Raw genomic sequence first — 16921 nt, 5'->3', positions numbered from 1 at the left:
AAGTATACTATTGGTGTAACCCCAACACAAAGGATCCATGGAAGAGATAACATCATCATAGCCACATGGAATGTAAGGACATTGAGACAAATAGGGAGGTTGAAAGAACTCGCGTACGAATATACCTGGCATCTCCTAGGAATCTCTGAGGTCAGATGGAAGAACTTTGGAGAGGAACTAACGGATGAAGGCCATGTACTCTTATTACAGTGGAGAGACTGCAGATACAGTTATGCACTAATCATAATTCAATAGTTGCTGCATGGATGTTTTAACTGTGCATTTCCATTCCTTAACATTTTGGATTTTTGTATTGACCCTTTAACTTTGAATTTCCTGGATTTCTAATGCTTGTTCTTGGAATAATTACAATATCCTTGAAAAGTCTTTTACTCTAAATTACTGATATATAATCTCAATTTTAATTCCATTTTAAAATAGTTTCTGCTGGGAATTAATACTATGTTGAAATGGACTTTCTGATGCAACAGCATTAGTTTTCTATAAGAGCTGAAAAATTAACTTGTGTGTTGCAGTGAGCATACGTCATGAGTTTGTGTGGTGAATTGTTGGAGAATTACAGTGCTGCTGACTTAATAAATTCTATTACTAGAATTAAGTTGGTATTACACCTCTACCTCGATATAACGCTGTCCTCGGGAGCCAAAAATTCTTACCGCATTATACATGAAATTGCGTTATATTGAACTAGCTTTGATCCACCGGAGTGCGCAGCCCAGCCCCCCTGGAGCACTGCTTTACTGCGTTATATCCGAATTTGTGTTATATTAGGTCGCGTTATATCGAGGTAGAGGTGTATATATATTTTGAAGGCACCCAGCACATTCTTATTTAAGATATTGTATAAAAGTGGTTCTCAGTGACCCAGGATGCTGGGGATAATTTGCTTTGAAGAGAAGAAGCTACAGTGATAGTCTCACATGCATGTGTTTTATTGCTCTCCAGTGAACCTCGGATAGTAAGCCGGATTTTTCAATGTTGTGCATGGAATGGAGGCGTATTCTGGGTAAGTGTAATTTTTTTTAATTTCCTAACTTAAAAATTGAAGCACCAGGTTAAACCAGTGCACTGCTTCAGTGCTTTTATGGTTTTAAAGGTGATATGTCAGCATGGCTGCCCAGCTAAGCTGGAAGGCATTATGAATTGAGAGAAACCAGTAAGTTTCTAAGTTTTGATGTTTTATATAAAGGGGGACCCTCCTTAAAATATATAGTTGAACTACTGTATTCCCTAAACAGACCATTATATTAATCTGGAGTCTGTTTCTCAAGTTCCTAATGCTGCTTGTTCACCTGCTGATCAAATGAAGTCTGTAGTGCTGCTCCACTGAATCGAATATTACATTTACTCCGGTCAGCTTTCCAAATAGCTGTTAATGAGTTTGGTAGGGTTTATTCATGATCGTAATAGGTGCTTTGCAGCCTAATAAATCACTCGTTTCTTTTCATCTTCCATTAGACTTTCTCATGATGGGTGAGGAATCAATATGGAAATGTTGAAAGGGAAAAGTTCAATTATATATTTTGGTTGTATTTAAGTAGAGCAGCGATCTAACAGCGCTCTGCATTGATGGGTCATGGTGTTTAATTTGTAATAGATGGCAGGCAAACATTTTGCTATTAAATAGAGAATGCACAGTGCCTGCATGAAATATGCCTTTAAATCAGTGTTTATGGATCTTTGTCACTGTAGATGAAAGTTATTGCCCCATCTGAAGCTGAGGTGTTTAGGTGCCATCTCAGTTTGCCAAAGCCATTGAGCGTGGCAATGGCAGTGCAGTCAGACAAGATGGTACTTTTAGTAGGATAGGAGATGGACACTTTGAGGCAGTTGAGAGTTTCTGAAGTGATTGTAGATTGGGTTGATGGATAGAGATAAGAGTAATAGAAGTGAACCTGTAAATGTCATTAACAAAACCACTTTAATGGTTTCCTTGTTGCCTTTTTCCTTTAGCTTAGTCTCCTCTTGTTTTACCGAGTATTTATACCTGTACTTCAGTCAGTCACAGCACAGATAATTGGTAAGTATATAATTTGTTTCTTTAAAGAGTTCTAGGACATCAGCTCTCCTCAGGGTAAATGATTATCAGCATCTGTGTAGAAGACTAAGGAGACTCTGCCCCCAAGTACCCCCACATCCCGCCTCTCCATCCTTGAGTTATTTCCCTCTCTCGGGTATTTAACTGAGGGCAAAATCCTTAGAGATGATGAGCATCTGCAGCTCCCATTGACCTGAGTGAGGGATGTAAGGGCTCAGTACAACTCAGGATTCGACCCACTCAGTGTGGGCTGTGCCCTCCTCCTCCTGTGTGTTTCATGCATTGATGCTGCCACATCCTCTTTAGTGAACTGACTCAGATCAAAATTTCCAAAACTATGGGATTTGGATGCTCAGGTCCCATTAAAATTAATGGGAATTGGACATCCACATTCTTTAAGCTTCTTTGAAAATCTCAGCCAGCTTTTTTTTCTCTTGTGAAAACTGACATATCAGCCTTAAAAAGCACACTTAGACAAAGTTAAACAATGTTCCAATGACTTGATTAGCATGTTTGTGTATCAGATAGAAAGATTGATGGGCAGTTCTGCTAACAGAGTGGGAAGTGGGGAAGACTTTTTTTTGGACCCCTGTGTTTTAGTATTAAGCTAGTTACATAAGAATGGCCAAACTGGGTCAAACCAAAGGTCCATCTAGCCCAGTATCCTGTCTTCCCACAATGGCCAATGCCAGGTGTCCCAGAGGGAATGAACAGAACAGGTAATCATCCAGCGATCTATCCCCTGTCGTCCATTCCCAGCTTCCCAGTTATTTTTTCTCCATGTGGGAATCCTGCTTCTGTTTGTAATTACTTTCATTTAAATACTGTTCAGAGTGAATTTCATCACAAGCTGTACATCCTCCTCTTTATTGGGGATGTAGCTTCTCATGGAGTTCTGTGTAACATAGAAAGTTACCATTAGACATGGGATGAGTTGTTTTTTAATTGGTGTATTCTCTTACCAGCCAGTAAAGTCTAAAGCTGTTAACACTTCTTATCCCAGACAATTCATTTGATATTTTGCAAGAGTCCAAATTTAAATGTTGTAAAGTGCTTTTTAAGTTAAGTGGCATGGACCGCAAATTCTATGTATTACTATTCACACTAACAGGAAAAGTCTCCACTCATTTTCATGGTCCTCAGATTCTTATTAAAACCATTGAAATTAAGCCTTAATACTGAAAGCAAATGTAAAATCCAACATGTTAAAACTCAGTGCATGGGAATAGTAACCTGTATTGAACTCTGGGGGCGAATGCCAGGAGGCGTTGGGGGGTCTGCCTCTTAGTATCAGTGGAAGTCTGTTTGTTAGCAGTGTGATACAGTCACATTGCTTCCAGTTTTCTGTCATGTGAGGAGGAGCTTCAGCCTAGATCCAGAACAGCCACAGGCATGCCCAATAATTGCTGATGTGAGGCAAGCTAAAAGTAGGGCTGCCAAGTGTGTTTGGGCTCGGAGAACACTGAAAATTCAGGGAAAATGGATCTTTGGTTGCGTTGTCCCTGAGTAAGTTCTTCTCACGTAACACAAACAAACACACAAAAGCTCCAACTATCTAAACAAATACATATTTTGGGAAGAAAGGGAGATACAGTCAGTGATATTGACTGTTCTTAATTTTTAAGGGAGGTCCTCTAACACTACAGTGATGGACGCCATATCAGTATCTAAACAGGGAAATGTCTTACCCTTACCCTATGTCTCCTGACCTGTCTTGTCTCTCCCATCCTCTAGTTCTGTTCAACACTATTTCCCCTTTTCTTTGTGTCCTACCCTCGTCTCTCTTGCCTTCCCCCACATCTTTGTCCATCTCCTTTCCCTCTTGCTGTCGCTCTCTACCCTTTTGCCTTACTCCATTCTGTCCTTTTACTTTCATCTCGGTCCCTTGCTTCCTGTTGCTGGGTGAGCCTTCCCCACTGTTCAGATGTCTGGGCTGCTCACGAGGTGCATGCTGTAATTGTTGGTTCTTTTTTCCTTTTCCCACTCTGAGTGTTCAGGCAGAGCAGGGAACAGAATGCTGATGAGAGTGAGCACTTGAGGAGCAGAGAGGTCAGGGAATCTCGCTACAAGTATCAGAAACTTCTTCCAGAGTTATCCATCAAAACAAAGGAGAACCCCATTTTTTTCCTGGGTGTTCTGGGCCTCTCATCTCCTGAGAACCAAAACACACAGCTTTGATAACATCTGTTCAAAACAGTATTTGTGGTATAGGCGAGAGCTGTCTTCCCATGTGTCTGCTGCATGACATTTTAGTTGCAGAATGCTTTCTCTTCCCAGCCATACATGTTTTCAGCAAATAAATGTCAAACCCAGAAACCTTATTCCGAATGATGGAAGAGGGAACTATGTTCCTGCTTATACCACAAGAAATTGAAAGCCATTGCTTTTGAACTAGCAGGATGCTTTTTGGCAGTCCCAAAGCATATGTTCCCATAGGATTAAACCACTGGTTCCCTATGGAAGTACTGCTGCTAGGATATTATTAGAAGTAAATAAAGAGCAGGTCCAGAAAATGGGTCTGTAAGGAAGGGAAATAGATAAAACCAGGAAGGGCCATTTCCTATCTCTCTAAATAAATAAATTAATGGAGATATCCTATCTCCTAGAACTGGAAGGGACCTTGAAAGGTCATCAAGTCCAGCCCCCTGCCTTCACTAGCAGGACCAAGTACTGATTTTGCCCCAGATCCCTAAGTGGCCCCTTCAAGGATTGAACTCACAACCCTGGGTTTAGCAGGCCAACGCTCAAACCACTGAGCTATCCTTCTCTTTTTGTAGTGGGACCAGAATATCACATCTGTACAAAGGAGGCTGCTGTCAGCTGTTTTTCCATTGTAACTGTAGGTCGTGCAGTCTGAAATGAAGAGAATCCCATGTGCATGTTGCTGATGAGGACTTTATTCTTATTTTGAAGGTGACCCCTCACTACATGGTGATGTCTGGTCTTGGCTGGAATTTATCCTCACCTCTATTTTCGGTGCCCTTTGGGTCCTTCCTCTCTTTGTGCTCAGTAAAGTCGTCAATGCCATCTGGTTTCAGGTAGGTGAGGATGATGAGGAACAGCCCTCGTTAGCTGTGGGAGCAGGAGTTCACATTAAACAAGTGACATAGTATATGCTGTGTTACGGTGGGTCAGTTAAGACCATAGAGCAATAGTACAACCCACAGCCTCCTTTAGTTTTAGTGTGGAGGGTGACTGTGACGGGGTTGGGACTCATCACCTGGCGCCTCCTACTGGTTGTTTCAGGAATTAGCTCTGTCCAGTGGAGCGCTCCCTCCTGGTGGTGTCCCGTCTGTCGTCTCGCCCTCGGTTGGCATGTCCGGATCCGTGTTGCTCCTAAGCTCACGGCGTCCTCTTCGAGCCACTGCCCTCCGGCAGAGCCCCTTAGTCCATCCTCGCCCCCTTCCGGGGGGGGGATCAATCAGCTGCCTCTCTGCGTCCTGGCCGATGTGGCCAACTGCACCCTCAAAGTCACTCCCCTCTTGGCAGGGGGTTGGTGCAGCTCTAGATGGCCGCTCCGTCGGCCGGGTGCAAGGCAAGGGGGAAAGCGGGGGACCCAGGCCCGCCCACTACTCTGGGTCCCAACCCAGGGACCCTCTAGTGGCAGCCGTCCTGCCCTCCTTCTCTCCCTCTGTCTGTCCACGTCCCTGGGCCGCTTCCCCTTTGGCCCCTAGCACCAGGTAGGCCCTTCCCTTCAGGGCCTGCAGCCTGACAGACTCCGGGCTAGAGTTACCCTCTGCTCCCCCGGGCCTGCCCAGCACTGCGCTGTCCTGGGTGCTAGTCTCCCAGCCTGGAGACAAACCTTCCCCTGTTGAAGGCCTGGGACAGATTGACTGCTCCTTTCCAGAGCAGCCTTCTTATAGGGCTGAGCCTGGCTCCCTCCAATCTGGACCCTGATTGCTCCCTATAAGGCCTTCCCTGATTGGCTTCCTGTCTGTGCAGGCCCACTGGCCTGCTGCAGCCCAAATTCAGGGAGTGGGGCAGCCGCCAATCAGATTGAGATGGAACATTGTATGCTGGAACATGTAGTTTCCACAGACCTCTGTAAATGAGCCATAACCTGCTTTATTTCAGATGTATTAGATAAGGCCTTCTGGCTCAAACAAGCTGCTCGCATGGCCCTAATTTGGGCAAAGTGTGGAAGGCCATATGCTCTGTTATGTATAATGCCATAAAAGGAACATTTCTACACAAAGGTTATTGTTCCAGATGTGATGTGCGGTAGTTGCTTGTGTTGAGTGTGTTGGCAGGTGCACTGTGGAATATGTGCAGTGTGTTTCATGATGATGGGGAGATGGCTTGCTGCTTTCTGGGAGAAACGACCACTGTTCTTTTTCTTGCCACCGTTATTTGATTGACAGTATGTTTGGAAAACATGCAATGGAGACAGCATGGTGATGTGATTAGAGAAAGGGACTGGGAGTGGGGGGTGTGAGTTCTAGTCTCAGCTCTGCCACTGGCTTACTGTATGACTTTGGACTCTGTGCCTCAGTTTCTCCATTTGTAGCAATGGGGTTAATGATACCCAGGTTTCTAAAGTACTCTGAGCCCCTTGAATGAAAAGTGCAAACCCTTATTACTACATATAATAAGCTGCTACTGCATCAGTAAAAGACAAGATTGCATCCTGAAAGGGTACTCAGTGGAATCTGCATGCTGACTGCAGATCAGTAGTGCAGTCACTCGTGTTAATTGTCTTTGTAAATTAGTTTCCCCGAAATGTGTTTCTCTATTTCAGGACATTGCAGATTTGGCATTTGAGGTTTCCGGAAGAAAGCCCCAGCCCTTTTCCAGTGTCAGTAAAATCATTGCTGACATGCTATTTAACCTCTTACTGCAAGCACTGTTCCTCATCCAGGTGAGATTAGACCTTCCTTGGGTTTTGTATCTGGGTCAGTAGAGAACCAAGTGCATATTAGCTGTGAAATGCTGAGGGGGAGATGCCAAACCATTCTGCTCTTCGAATACAGCTGTTGTTCATTAGTGACAGCCTTGGAAGAGAAAGCCTCTTGGCTGGAGGGCTGAGCTGTGACCAGGAAACTGTTATATGCAGAGAATTGTGGCCAAATTGATTGATGTTCCCAAAGTGACAGGATGAACTTTGCTAGAAGGGAGGTGGGGTTCGGAGGGTCCTATTGGAGGGCGGGGGAATAAAATTAAAACTATTAGACAGCAAGGTCCTCTCTAGTTGTGCTCCCATATCACTCTCTAGGGTGAAGATAAATGAATTGTGTTCCTGCTGTGCTATACATAAATCCACCACTGCAGAAAGCAAACTCAATCAATTTCTTCTCTTCCTCTGCAGGGGATGATTGTGAGTCTCTTCCCAATTGATATCATTGGCCAGTTGGTTAGTCTCCTGCACATGTCGCTGCTCTACTCCCTGTACTGCTTTGAGTACCGCTGGTTTAATAAAGGTTAGTGCTACCCTTCACTTCCAAGGCTAACAGCATGTGTCTGGGGACATTCTGCATTGCTGGAAATATTTTAAATGCATAAGCTCCCCGATAGGAGGACAATCCAGTTTCAAACACACTTTATCCAGACAAGTAACTTGGGATGTTACCAAGTGATCTCTCACTCTCTCTCTTTCTTTCTCTTTCTCCCTTCCTCACCCCAAGAGTATGGAATATGAGCCTCTCTTTAGAGAATCAATCTCTGCTGTATTTGCAGATTTGTTTTTTTCAGAGCATTAAACCTTACTAGGCTGATCGATTTATTGTGCTGTTTACACAAGAGCGATTTAACTAGGAGATGATTTTCACTTGTACTACTCTAGTAAATGGTCTTGCCTGTTTAGTCACATTTGGATGTTAGTTCTCAGTAATGGGTCTGAGTATAGGAGCTGAGGTGTTGCTCAAGGGAGACACGGCAATAAGATGAATAAAACAGAGCAGCACCCCAAAGCACCTCATAGTTGGGAGTGAGATCCTGCTGTTATGGGGACTGCATAGGCAATGGATCAACCACGAGTGGTCCAAGAGACTGTTCTATTGAGAGAGAGGAAGGTTGGCTACAACACTGGCACGTTATCCCTGACTTTCTTCAGAAGGTGCTATGGGAACATTTCCAACTGAAACAGTCACCAGATGGGACTTGTCTGAAGTCTGGCACCTCTGACATCGCAGCCAACCCTTCTCTGGTGCATGCTCCATTGCAGTGTGAATCCAAATCCTGATAGGGATCTTGACTCCACACCTTTATGTCATCAAGGTGTGGGTGCAACACACAGAGCAGTACAGACACCAGGGGGGTGAATACATCATTTCACAATCCATTTAACACTGGCTGAGAAGGGGCCACTATAGATGACTTACTGCCCTTCTCTGTTTTTCTGTGACTGAACACTCTTGGTTGTGCTGTCCTGAATCTCTTGCCTGCTTATTCATTGAGGCTATAGCAGAAATAGTCACATGGTGTTTGAAGCGGCAGGAAAGATGAGTAGAATAATAAACATTTGTTTGAGGGCCAGATGCAGTCTGAAATTCTCCTGGTGGCTCTCACTTGAAAGCCTTGGATTTGGTCCCCTTCTGACTTGGTTTGCAGTGTACCATAGAATTCGTAGTTCCAGGGGAAAAAACAAGGTTGTCTTGTGTAATGGTTTTTCAGCTCCAAATATTTTCCACTCCATGGAATTAAGTCAAACAGGAACTAAATCCAAAGAGGCAATCTTACCATCATTGGAACCATTTGAATTCTAAATTCAGCTGGAGAAAAAAACACTAGAAGAAAAGAGAACTTTCGTTTCTCATGCTAGAGCTCTGGATTGGGAAGGAGCCTGATGATGAATGTCAGGTAGGCCCAGGCCATCTCTTGCCCTGTAATGCACATATCCAGACATGCAGAACATGAACATTTACTTGTCTCTCACAGCTATGGTAAAATTGTTTTAATTGTTTAACCTTCTCCAGCAAAGGTAATAGAAGAAAAACCGAAATGATGGTATCTTTTTCCTTTCAGATTAGAGAGAGATGCCTTGACAACTTGTGCTGACAAAAGATCCCATGTTACTTTTCACAAGAGGAGTGTTAGTTCAGTTTTACAATTGGAATAACTTAATTTTGCCACCTACTTTCAACTATTAGTGAAGTTTCAGCCTAACATAGCGTTATATTGCATCACACCATATGCTGCAGGGCATTTTAAGCATAAAAAGACAGGAAGCTCATAATCTAAATTAGATTCTTCATTTAACACCGTAAATGTTCTGTATTTTTACAGGCCACTGGCAAATTACTGCCACATTTATTCCAAATGTGTCTGCATTTCAATGATGGTAGATGTGATTTTTATCAAGGGGAAAAACCTTTACAAGAAAGTTTTAAAAAAGGCAGTGGGGAGGAAGGTAGAAACCTACTATATTTTTTTAAAAAAGCATAGTCCTCCATATTTTAACTGAGCTTTTCTGAGGTTACTCTTTGAAGTCTTGATGTTATCTAAACTTGGAGTTTAATCAACTGCTTTTTGTCTTGTGCCTTTTGTCTTATCAAGTCAGTGGGTCCAGTAAACCAAGTTTATATTCTGTTTTTTACTACAAAAGCGGCAAAACAATTAGATTTTTAGACTCTGAAGAACATCTCTATGTCTATGGTGGTGTAAATCAGGGATCCCTTGTCAGATTTTATTGAAGCATGATAGAAAAATTCTACTGCCGTCTCAGGCTTCACACACCACTTTTGAGGCTGATATTCTTTTGTTTGTGGATTTTATGGGGTAGATCCCAAATTTAATTTATAATAGAAACTTGTTTGCAACCGTATTACCTATGGAATGGCCACTACAGCTCCCTTATGTAGTTTATAAATTACTTTGGGATTATTCAGGATGCCTGACACTCTAGAAATATGAGATTTAGTGACAACACATGCTCTTTAGCCAAAACTTTTCTGCCTTAGTTCCTTAAATTTCTGTACGTCAACTTGTGTTTTTTATTAGGAATTGAAATGCATCAACGGTTATCCAACATTGAGAGGAACTGGCCCTATTACTTTGGATTTGGTTTACCGCTGGCTTTTCTCACTGCAATGCAGTCGTCTTACATCATCAGGTGACTTTCACTGTAAATTGGGAGCACTGGGCGTCCTTGCTTTGAGGGTGATGAATGCAGAGGTAACACGTCCCCCAAATACCACCCCAAATTCCCACCCTCCACGAGACCACCAGAGAAGTGTACCTTTCCCCAACCCCTGCAGGTCAGAGGAGTATATCTGCTTCCACAGCACCATAGGAAAATAGCTCTGCTAATAAGTAGTTGGAGGGAAAAGTACATTTCGGAATAAGGAAGGTTTCTCCATTAAAATCAGAACTGTAGTTCAGATTCTTCCACCGAACTGCCATACAACTATGAGACATAATTTGGATAATAGAATCTTCCCTACTTCCTGCCCCACTGTATTGACCATTCTGGAGGCACAGTGGCTGGGAAAAGCTCATAAATCCTCTCCCTGCTCAGAAATCTTCTCTCTGCTGAGATGATGTCATTGCTGTTTGCTTTATGATTTCTCGTCCTGCTCTGACTCTGCTGAAACCTTCTCCCATACGATTGGAATACTCTTACAGACGGAGCCAACGTTAGTGGCATGTTTTCTTTTATCCTTATAATGCAGAGCAGTAAGTAGACTAGCAGGGGCCACGATTTATTGATGCAGACAAGCTTCTCTCTGGTGAGCTGCCTTTCTAACTGTGTCGGCCCTGCCTAAGGTAACACAGAGACAGCATATAGTGGGAGGTAAAACCCAATTCCAGTGTCAAGCTGCGTATCTGTCCCTTCTTCTGAAAGTTCACTGAATACTTAAAAGAACACTGCAGTGGATCCCAGCAGGGAAAGATTTAAACATGCCCAGATCCTACCGGAGTTACTTGTCCTTTATTTATATTGTCAATGCCACACCTTTTACTCGTCTTCCATGTGACTGAGATTGTCTCCCTTAAAGCTGCAGTGACGTGCTGATGGTTGCAGTAGTAGTCCCATGAAGCCCACAGCAATCTGTATTTAATATGCAGGTGCAGCCTATGGAAGCTACAGATCCCGGCACGTGATACTCTCTCTTGATCTGAGCTGCCGGAAAATGTAGTCTCTGCACAATGTGTTTCCCAATAATATTGTGACGGGTGCCATCTGCTCCATTTATACAAATTCAGTGCGGCCCTTGGTTGGGCTGTTTGATTTCCCCTGTGATTAATGGTGCTTCGCTTCATCCTTCTCCACTCCCTGCAAAGAGATGTCCTGAAATCAGCTTCCATTGCGTGGGAGATCATTTTCCTGTGTAACCTTATTATGACACCAACTTACAGTAATTGGCTTTTTGCTCAATGTGCCTTCTTCTTTTTGCAGTGGCTGCCTGTTCTCCATTCTTTTCCCTCTATTTATCATCAGCGCCAATGAAGCAAAGACACCTGGGAAAGCATAGTAAGTATTTTCCGTAGGGAACTCATGATAATGCTAGATGCAGGACGAACTGACAGGGGGTGCCCTTGTGCATCTCTGAACATATTGGTCATGTAATGATGAAAGAACGGTAGTGTTGGGACACCTTCATTAATTTAAAATAAGGGAAATTAAACAGGATTTTATTAACAGAGAGGACATTGTGTTAACATTTCAAAAGGGTGCGTTATTGGTAAGGGAAAGGTTCTCTGAGGTTATTGATAGACCTGCACTGAACTGAAATCCTCTTATGTCACCCTCCCTGTATGCCAAAACCCTGGAATTCCTGGGCAGCCGTCGGCTCAGCTCTTATCTGCAGCTTCAAGCTTTTCAAGACAGATTTAACCCCAAGGTTGGAATAATTGGGTCTGCTTTGTCCTCCCTATGTAGATACAAGGATGGAATGGAGGCATCCTGCATTTCCTGGGGGGGTGGGTATGATAACTGTGCCTACATTAGGCCTTTACTCTTTGTCACTGTAGAGTGTATCTACTAATCTGTGTTGTGAAGACACTCATTATCCTAGAATATACTAAGCAAAATATAAAAACGGACAAAGGGAGCTTCTTGCTGCACTATTATATTAATGTGTTTATGTGTGTGCACGCATGTATGCGTGCAAGAGACACCAATTGAGACTTTGGGATGGGAGCTCACAGCATTTGTTCTGTGTTTCAGCCATTTCCAGCTGCGTCTCTTCTCCTTGGTGGTTTTCCTCAGCAACAGACTCTTTCACAAGACCGTTTACCTTCAGTCCACCCTGAGCAGCTCCTCCTCAGTAGATAGACTGCCCTCTCCTCACTCATCCCCTGCCAAACAGAAGGCTGCTTTGAGGCACTGAACCACAACCAAAGGGGTGTGTATGTGTGTGTGTCATCCTTGGTTGCTACATGTGCCCCTGTGACCTAGGGAAGGGCAGGACCCATTCTGCCAAGGGGCTTGTGCATTTCCCCACTAACCACCATTGTAAGCGCCACTTGGACATTGGTTTTGTGTCACATTGAGAGCGTGGATGGAAATCTCTGGAAAAGTCTGGATTTTTAACACCTTTGTGAGTTTTAAAAAGCCGGGTTCTCTGTGCTTGTTTTATAGAGTGTAACAGACCTGTGCCTGTACTGTTTTGTATACTCTTTTCCTGTGCCATTTCCCTCGATACCCCAGGAAGAATGGTTTTGTAATCCACGTTTTGCTGTAGCTTTGTGGAGCTGATGGGAGTGTCTAAAGTAGATTGCGCCACAACTGTTGGATTCCTCAATGATTATAGTTCTTTGTATAATGTATCTCAGGTCAGGTTTTTGTAATTCCTGCTGTGCTGAAAAGCAGAATTGGAAGACAAACTGGATCATGCTGATCTAGGGGCAAGATCAATTTATATAGAGAGGGGACTCTCCCCGCCCACTATCCAATGAGCTTCAGTCAAGCTGTTTCTGTCAACTGGCAAACTTTGGGTCTTTCCTCAATACAAGACCTGGACAAGTGCCACCTTTCTGTATCCAGTATATATACTGGAGAGCATCGCCTTTCATCAGGATGACGCAAATTCCTAACCTAAACAGCAGAATGTGGTGGGTTTTTTTAAATACTGTTTGGAGCTGGGGAAAGCTCCTGAAATTTCAAAGGGAAATTGTATAAACAAGGTCAGGAAGTGAAATGGAAACTTATTGAAACACTTTAACTCTGTAGTTGGGTTGTAAGGTTTTTTAATGTATCTTTTTGTCTCAGCAATCAGATGCTTTTGAAAATTAGTGTCTGCCAGTTTTCCGTGGAGACACCATGCATACTGGCGGTATTTAAAAAATAATTCAAAATTATGAGGTTCCAAACTGTATCCAGACAACACAAGGGAGAACAAGCAGTTTCTACTGGACTCATGGGAGAACGGACAGACTTGGGCTGCACCATTGCCCTGCTTAAAGTAGGTAGTGTGCGTCTTGGGGAAGAGAGAGAGCTTGTTCAATGAACATGAAAGGCTCCAAGTCTGTCGCCATGGCAACACTATCTCTACTGCAATTGTTGTCCTAGCCTAGGTGGAATGGTATTGGCCAAAGTACACTTACTTGGTTGTAGCTGCAGTGAAACTGCTTTGTCAGCTCAGGATATGTGAATTCATGTGTGTGTGTAAGTCTCTGTGTGTGTGTGTGTATATATATACTCTGTATACACAAAGGGAGAGTGAGCTATACTGGTTCTAGACAGTGTTCTTGCATGTAAAATTTCTGTTTGGCAGAAAAAAATCTGTAAAATTCAAGAAGCCCTTGGTTTTTCAGAACCGAGGTTGGTCTACAGATAAACTTTTCTCTAGTATTTTCACACTGAAATATTAAATGAAAATGAACAAAAAATCAAAAATTGCAATGGGTTCTGTCTGAGCACGGACGTTAATGTTAAAAGGAAAAAAACTGTATTTTACTGTGGATGGGTCATTCTTAAATTGCAATCCGGGGACTTTGAGGCTCTACATGTGAGAACGGAGGTGGGGGAGATTTGGGAAACAGTTCAATACAACTTGATCCTGGAGGCAAATGGAAATAGAATTTGAACTTCCCTTAAGCTTCTCTAAATAATGTAAATAACTCTCTTGGCTTGCTACAAAGCACTCTCAAAGTAATATTAGAGAGAGCCACTTTAAGCCTGGCCTGCTAAACCTAGGGTTGTGAGTTCAACCCTTGAGGGGGCCATTTAGGGATCTGGAGCAAAAATCTGTCTGGGGATTGGTCCTGCTTTGAGCAGGGGGTTGGACTAGATGACCTCCTGAGGTCCCTTCCAACCCTGATATTCTACGATTCTATGTTACGTATTCTCTCGAGCAAGCTACAGGGAAGAGAAGGGGCAGATTCATATGAGATACAATAATTTTGAAAATGAACATTTTTGAAAGAGATTGTATACAATCTTACTTTACTGTACAAACAAAACCTTTGTTTTAACAGCAGTTAAGGTTGCTAAATGACAATATATTAACCTATTCCATTATTGACACAAATCAAGCGTTTCAAAGCAAGGAAATAATTTTGGACACTACATCTGACATTGCCCACTTAATAAGCAACCATACTGTTCTTATCAGGAATTCAGAGATGTGCCCATCTTTAACTACAGCAGGTGCATGAGTTTTCAAGGAGATTTAACTCCATGGAAAGTTTGAAGGGGCAGTAATGAGATTGTTTTAAGCCAAAGAGAGGAAGACAAATGATAGACAATTCAGCATTCAGATCAGGGGAACTTTAATGGCCTGTAACTCAAAAACAGTTGGACTAACTTTGCAAAAACTTCCTTTGTTGCTTTCTGAGTAAACATGGCAGTTTTCAGACCAAACTGATTTTCTAATTCAAAGTTATATTGGGGCTAAAAGTGGGCAATGGAACGGAAGTTGGTTCCATATTTAACTGTGAAGGGGCTACTGCCTTTCTCCAGTATGCAATCTGTTATACACATCTATTGTTTGATCATACATATATAGATTAATGTGGCTATGGGAATCTCCCTTCTCGGGCTAACATGATAAATTAATGATGCCTTAACTGAAATAAACAGCATGGAGGAGGGTTACACTGGGCCTGTAACCTAGTACTTTTTCTAGATTATCCTGCTTAAAAACGCTTCTTGCTAGAAGGATGTAGCAAGACTTCCCTGGCCAATGGTACTGGTCTGAAGTCTGGCCACCATCAGCTGGATAGTGATTGAAGGCTATGAAAGTGACAGGGGTCATTTGAGGGAAACTCCATGTTCTAATATACTCCTCATTGTGGTCTGGGCTGCATGAGTAGCTGGGTTTTGAAGAGTTAATGAAACATAGAACTGGTGAAGGTATTGCTGCTTTTCTGGCAAGTTTACCAGCCAGCTCCCTCTCTCTAACCCTAATAGCTTTCCAACCATGTTTGGCCTCTCCGTTTTCTGGACAAAGACCTCTGTTCCAGACAAGGCCTGCTGATTCCTATTCACCTATGCACCATCAAATGACCAGTGCTGCTTGAGCTGCTCGCAGCTCTGGTCCGCTGATTGACAAAGGCGGCCAAATTCCATAGTGAGCTACAGCACGCACAAGAGGCAGGCAGCAGTAATGCAGTGGAGTTCAGCAGACAAGCTCATAACAAGGCTTCTCCTCCCTGCCTAAGCAAACCAGGGACAAAAGGCTACAAACCCAATACTGTGGGTAGGATTCTTCTCCCTCTGTGTGGCCTTGTTTCCTAGATAGGTCTTGCCTATCTAGGAAAAGGGAGTAGAAGCTTCTCCTTTGTTAGCCTGTCAATGGGGGCCTTCCAGCTTTCTGTTGCAGTACACTACACAGTGCTGCATTATTTAGAGGCGAAGAATGAGGAATTCACAGGTTCCAAAGAATGAACCAAGCCCTTCACTGAGATGATGGTGGATTTCTGCATATAGTTACAAGGTATTGGACCCTAGCTGCTGTTTGTTCCCATAGCAATCAGAGCAAGACAAACACTGAGGAAGGGAGCAGCACAACATGAGGTGCCAGCAAGTTTGCAAGGGTACTGCTGTGCCAGCGAGTATGTGGGAATGTTTCCTAGGCTGTCAAAAATAAAATGGAACGAGGAGATTCAGTTAAGCCATCCCAGGGGTAAGGATTTCGAGAAGCCAAGTGTGGAACAAATGCTCAACCACATAGCTCCTGTCCACTGAAAGTGCATGAGTTGGGGACACAGAAGGGAAAGTATGGTGAGGAAAGTAGGATTTAATTCTCTTACATATGTAACTGATGGGAGATTTAAGATCTGTAGCCTAAAGATGTTTGTGGGTAGTGTCGGAGGGAGGGGATCTACCACTGCTGGGCCATGTCCTTGGGCAGACTCTCCTGCCCCTTTTCCAAACCCTACCCATGACCTTAACTCACCTTTATGTGGCCTCCTTTTGTAGCTTGCTGAATGTTGCAGTGTGTGCCACATAAAATAGGAGGTAGCACTGGCCACTACATGGTCGCAAATGGTTGTGTATTTATTGCAGTGTTACCTTTAGTATGATTAAATCTCTGGGTCAAACCCTGCTCACACGGGCAGCCACACTGAAGTCAATGGGACTAGTTATAGGAGTATAATGAGCAGAATTTGGCTGAGACAAGGCGGGTGAGATATCTCCTGGGATTCACAGAAGAGGCAATCTCTCACAGATATTCCTCATCTCTCAACATAACTTTTGAGGCTGCCAGAAAGTCATTGCATCATGCTGTGATGGGAAGATGCTGGACTCCAGATTCCCCTTCAGTCTGAGAAATATGCAAATCGACAGGCATCCAGCCTCTTCTCAGAGAGCTATGTGAGCATATAGTCACTCGGTGTTGTCCCACTACAGCTGCTAGAATTGTATTTAATCCACAGCAGTACATAGCCCGTAGACTATCAGATCTATTTAAAGATACAGAATGACTACATCAGGCATTTGAGTGCCCCCTCTTTTCCAAGTGACTGCATCCACAATTT

The 16921-nt window shown here is 43.3% G+C and overlaps 1 protein-coding gene across 3 annotated transcripts in view; it reads left to right on the top strand.

Annotated features, from left to right (window-relative positions):
- The window catches only part of EI24 (EI24 autophagy associated transmembrane protein), a 37009-nt gene extending 23174 nt beyond the window's left edge, over positions 1-13835 (top strand). For all 3 annotated transcript variants that reach the window (XM_008171080.4, XM_065570443.1, XM_065570444.1), the window contains 8 exons: positions 967-1027; positions 1975-2041; positions 4973-5097; positions 6798-6917; positions 7365-7476; positions 9995-10106; positions 11394-11468; positions 12165-13835. In XM_008171080.4, the coding sequence (XP_008169302.2) occupies positions 967-1027; positions 1975-2041; positions 4973-5097; positions 6798-6917; positions 7365-7476; positions 9995-10106; positions 11394-11468; positions 12165-12327 (835 nt within the window). In that variant the 3' untranslated portion in view covers positions 12328-13835. The remainder of the gene's footprint in view (positions 1-966; positions 1028-1974; positions 2042-4972; positions 5098-6797; positions 6918-7364; positions 7477-9994; positions 10107-11393; positions 11469-12164) is intronic.
- The last annotated feature ends 3086 nt before the right edge of the window (positions 13836-16921 follow it).

The sequence above is a fragment of the Chrysemys picta genome, chromosome 16, assembly GCF_011386835.1.
Source record: "Chrysemys picta bellii isolate R12L10 chromosome 16, ASM1138683v2, whole genome shotgun sequence".
In the NCBI taxonomy this organism is placed as follows: Eukaryota; Metazoa; Chordata; order Testudines; family Emydidae; genus Chrysemys; species Chrysemys picta.
Note: the sequence above shows the minus strand (reverse complement) of the source record. Positions and strands in the feature narration are given on the sequence as shown.